This window comes from Nicotiana attenuata, unplaced genomic scaffold, assembly GCF_001879085.1.
Source record: "Nicotiana attenuata strain UT unplaced genomic scaffold, NIATTr2, whole genome shotgun sequence".
NCBI lineage: Eukaryota > Viridiplantae > Streptophyta > Magnoliopsida > Solanales > Solanaceae > Nicotiana > Nicotiana attenuata.
This window is the reverse complement of record NW_017670246.1, coordinates 20199-24631: the sequence shown is the minus strand read 5'-3', so window position 1 is coordinate 24631 and position 4433 is coordinate 20199. Positions and strand designations below refer to the sequence as shown.

General features: G+C 37.0%; 1 protein-coding gene across 1 annotated transcript; it reads right to left on the bottom strand.

Moving 5' to 3' along the window:
• Positions 1 to 2955: 2955 nt before the first annotated feature.
• Positions 2956 to 4149, bottom strand: LOC109236596 (fasciclin-like arabinogalactan protein 11). Its single transcript, XM_019402787.1, has one exon. The coding sequence runs from the start codon at positions 3927 to 3929 to the stop codon at positions 3177 to 3179; it is 753 nt and encodes a 250-aa protein (XP_019258332.1). The 5' UTR covers positions 3930 to 4149; the 3' UTR covers positions 2956 to 3176.
• Between the last annotated feature and the right edge of the window lie 284 nt (positions 4150 to 4433).

Here is a 4433-nt window from a genome sequence, read left to right as displayed (position 1 = left end):
CTTCTGAAAATTATGCGACTAAGATGAAAGTCGGACCACCATGAGAGTAATCTCTCCGATAGTCAGGTCATCTTGAGAATAATCCCTCCGATAGTCGGGCCACATTGAGAGCAATCTCTCAAATAGTTGAGTCACCTTGAGAGTAACATCTTGAGAGTAATCTGTCAAATAGTCGGGCCACATTGAGAGTAATCTCTGCGATAGTCAGGCCACCTTGAGAGTAATCTCTCCGATAGTCGAGCCACATTGAGAGTAATCTCTCCGATAGTTGGGCCACATCGAGAGTAATCTCTCCGATAGTCGGGTTACCTTGAGAGTAATCTCTCTGATATTCGGATCACCTTGAGAGTAATCTCTCCGATGTTCAGACGGGGGTGAGTACCCATCCCTTCACACCCTAAAACACCCTTCTTCATGCGTCGATCATCTCGTTAAGCAAGAACATATCCTTCTTGTTTTACCTACAAAAAGGACTATAGAATAAAGAAAGCACAAGAAAAGAAGAAGAAATTACCTCCGCTTCAATGCTTTTAGGTCATCAAAAGTAGACTCAAAGTGGTTTGCAAATACTGAAAGCAAAACTAATAGAATAAAGAGTATTGTATTTATAGAAGTCATAAGACAATTTTTGAAGGTGAATTGCCGATGTGGGATCATGTATTTTACATTCGCAAGGGATTCGGCTATGTATCTTCGAGAAGGGTGTAGTCTTATTTCGGCAGCAATGTAGGAATTCGAAGGAAACTTAAATTGTATCTAGTCATTATCGTATCTAGTCATTACAATAAGAAAGAATTTATTTCCTAATGGGAAAGTTTGATGTCACTGGCGGCTACAATTATAATTTGCATGGTTTTGCTTTTGTCTTGATTCAGAGATAATGATTATTACTTCCTCCGTTTCAATTTATGTGAACCTATTTTCTTTTTGGTCTGTTTCAAAAAGAATATTCCCTTTCAATTTAGAAATAATTTAACTTAAGCCTACAATTCTACCCTTAATGAGAAACTTTTATAACCACACAAATACTCTGGGCCCCTTTTTAACTTGTTTTGGACCACATATTTCAAAAGTCTTCATTTTTTCTTAAACTCCGTGTCCAGTCACACAGGTTCACATAAATTGGACCAGAGGGAGTACATTGTTCAGGTAATTGATTGGGTTGTAACAAATTACTTGGGTGATACTTTGCATTCTAATCTAGCAGGCGACTATTTGATAGTCAGCTAATACTTCGTGACCCGTTTTCGGTTACGACAAGTCTATACCTCAACAAGTTTTGAAGTAGGGATATTTGTAGGCGTATAAAATTGATGGAATTAAATTCATAAATTAATTTGGGCTATATTTTAAATTCAAGATATATTGGTCCAAATAAATATTATGGGCTAATATAAATGAATAATTATATAAATCCAATATATATGGATTAAATAAATAAGTCTTAATCCATTGGGCTAGCCCATTTAATTGGGCTAAAGTGATGAGCCCACTTCATTAAGCCCAAGATGTCATCTTCTTAGTGGCTCAAATTGATGCCACGTGTCATATGACGTGGCACGCCAAGTCAAACGAAAGAGCCAATAGGATCATGCCACGTGTCAAAATGACAAGGCATGCCAAAAGTCACATTAAAAGGCTAATGTAATCGTGCCACGTGTGCAAATGACATGTTCTGGCCAATCAAATGCGGCCTTGTTACACTTCGATATGATTGGTCGGAAAGAGCTTGTTCTTATCATAACTCTTCCCTCCCACAACTATAATTAGGGTCTTCATAACCCAGAAAAGGCACCAGAAGTATTATAAAAAGAAACAAGAGAGAGCTCGTGGATCAAACACCGTAAATTTCTCTACAAGTTTCAAGCTTCAAGAAATCAAGTTTAAGTTCAAGAAATCAAGTTCAAGCTCAAGAACGAAGAACAAATCAAGATTCAAGGAGTACGAGTTGAAATCAAAGTTCGTGCTAGTTGAATTCAAGATCATCATTCGTGGCAACTACTACATATTCAAGATCAAGCTCAAAAGTCCTTGGATTTATATTGGAAAAGTGAATCAGAGGAACCATAGAGATTGTAACACTCAAATATTTAAAATCAAATACTACGATTGTTGCAATATTTTTCGGTTTTGATTTTATTTTTCTTGACGCAATCTATTATCTACAGGGCTCTTATACATTATAGTTGTAGCCAGTGGCGGAACCAAAATTTCTACTAATAGGAGTAGAAATATAAAAAAGTAAACATACGAATATTTATGAATATATGTAACAATATAAAAAGATAAACATATGCAAAATTAAGGAAATTCAACATATGATAGTGGGTTACCTAGCTGCCTAGTGTAATTTTCTGACGAAGAGATGTTAAGAAACACCCCTAAATGAAGTTGGCTCCGCCACTAATTTTAGCAACTCTATACTAAAAATAATGGAGCACCCACTACTTTAAAATCCTGAATCCGCCACTGGCTCCCTTGTCAAAGTAGTAATTTCTTGTTCTAAGTAAAGAATGTGATAATCTCAACTTTGAAGTCAAATTCATTACTTAGTCATTAGAAGGCAGTCTTTTAATTTGCAACTTCATAGGTCATACCAAAAGCATGATCAGGTGTACTAAGTTCCAGCTAGCAAAAGAATGTGATAACATACCAAAAGCATGTTAATTTTCAAGTTAAGTCTGCGTAAATCGGTATTAGCATAGTTGAACTTTGAATCTTTTGATATATCAATGGGCCATTGCTACGTTTCAAATGTTACATTTCCAAGACTTTACCAATACAGAGACCATATCGACCACGAACTTCCTTACAATGGTACGTAATTTGTGTAGGGCAGACGTAAACACATACAGTATATTTCTTTTCTCTTTTATAATCTTGGGTTAATTTCTTGTTTCCAAGCAGTAAATTTATACAAATAGCCGGAAGAGACAAGGGAATGCAGAGGGGACGAAGAATGAAAAACATATAAATGTAGACAACTTCAAAACTTGATTCTCAGTATCTTACAGCTTGTCACTTGAACATCCAAATTGAAAAGAGGAGGAAAACAAAAAAAAATAAAAAAAAAATAATAATAAAAAAGAGGAGAGAGGAGGAATTATTCAAATGTAGTCATTGACGATCACAGCCGTTGAATCCACAATTTGACCACTTACGAACAATCACAACCGTCACAACCAAAACACAAACAAGAAAACTCCAAGTCCCAACACCGCCACCCCATGCACGTTAACTCCACCAGCACCCGAATCATCTACCACCGCATCATCACTGCCGGAGCTGGGACTCAACGCTGCCGGAGACTTTTTCTTTAAATTTAACGTCGCTGGAGCCGGAGCCGGTGCCGTTGCCGGCGCAGGAGAAGCAAAAATACTCAAAGGTTGAAGCACTTTATCCACTTGATAAACCGCAAGCTCACCGTCAGTGTAAATCGTATTAGCCACAGTAGCATCCACAATGCCAGTTGACACATTGACTTGGTTTCCTAAAGTCGTTACATTTAACGGAAAATCGCCGGGACTAGTGTCACCAGCTTGTGTCCTTAACGGATTGCTCACAGTTTGAAACTGTGAAATTGAAATAAAATTGGGAAGTAAATGAAATTGCACTAGCGAAACTTGTTGTTGAGAACTTAGAGAATTGAGAGTGCCAGCTTTTAAGCTCGAGAATGCGTTATCCGTAGGTGCAAAAACAGTCATTCCTTGTTTTGAATTATTTAATTGTGTGTTGATTTGATCACCGGCTTGTGTGGTTTTTAAGAGCCGGATAAATGTGGTGAACTGACCGGCTTTTTCGAGTACTTTTGTGATGTTGGTTGGACCGGATGGAGCTGGGGCCGTGGCAGAAGTTTGGGCTAGAGTCAAGGTGCAAGAATGGAGGAAAATTAAAAGGAGTGAAAGAGAGAAAACAAGATAGCTCATCATATTTGTTTCTTTTTAATCCTTTTCAAGAATGGATGGTTTGAATATAGCGAGAAATAGACTTGGGAGTTTGATATTTGAAAGATGAATGGTGCTTGTTTCTGATAGTGCAGAAGCATAGGGGTTTTATGGAGAGGGAAATAGGAAATCGGAATGGTAGGTGAGAAGTTGGAAGCTATACTACTAATTTTGAAACCAATTAGTAGTATAGTATCGCTCAATTTGGTGGGAGGTTAAGATTTTATTTGTTTCTTGGATTTATATATGTTATATACAGTGTTAAAGATTTTCTGCGGTAAGTCACTTTAATATGTGATAACATAATTAGTCATCATTTTATTAGGTTACTCATCAATTTATAATTTTCTATATATTCTTCACTATATTACTGTACTCATTTAGTTACAAAAAGTAATTAGAATCTTCAAGTTTCTGTCGAAGACTGATCCAGTTCTCAAACAAGAGTTGAATTATTGGAAAGGTTTGGTTGGGCGAGGGGGGAGGGGG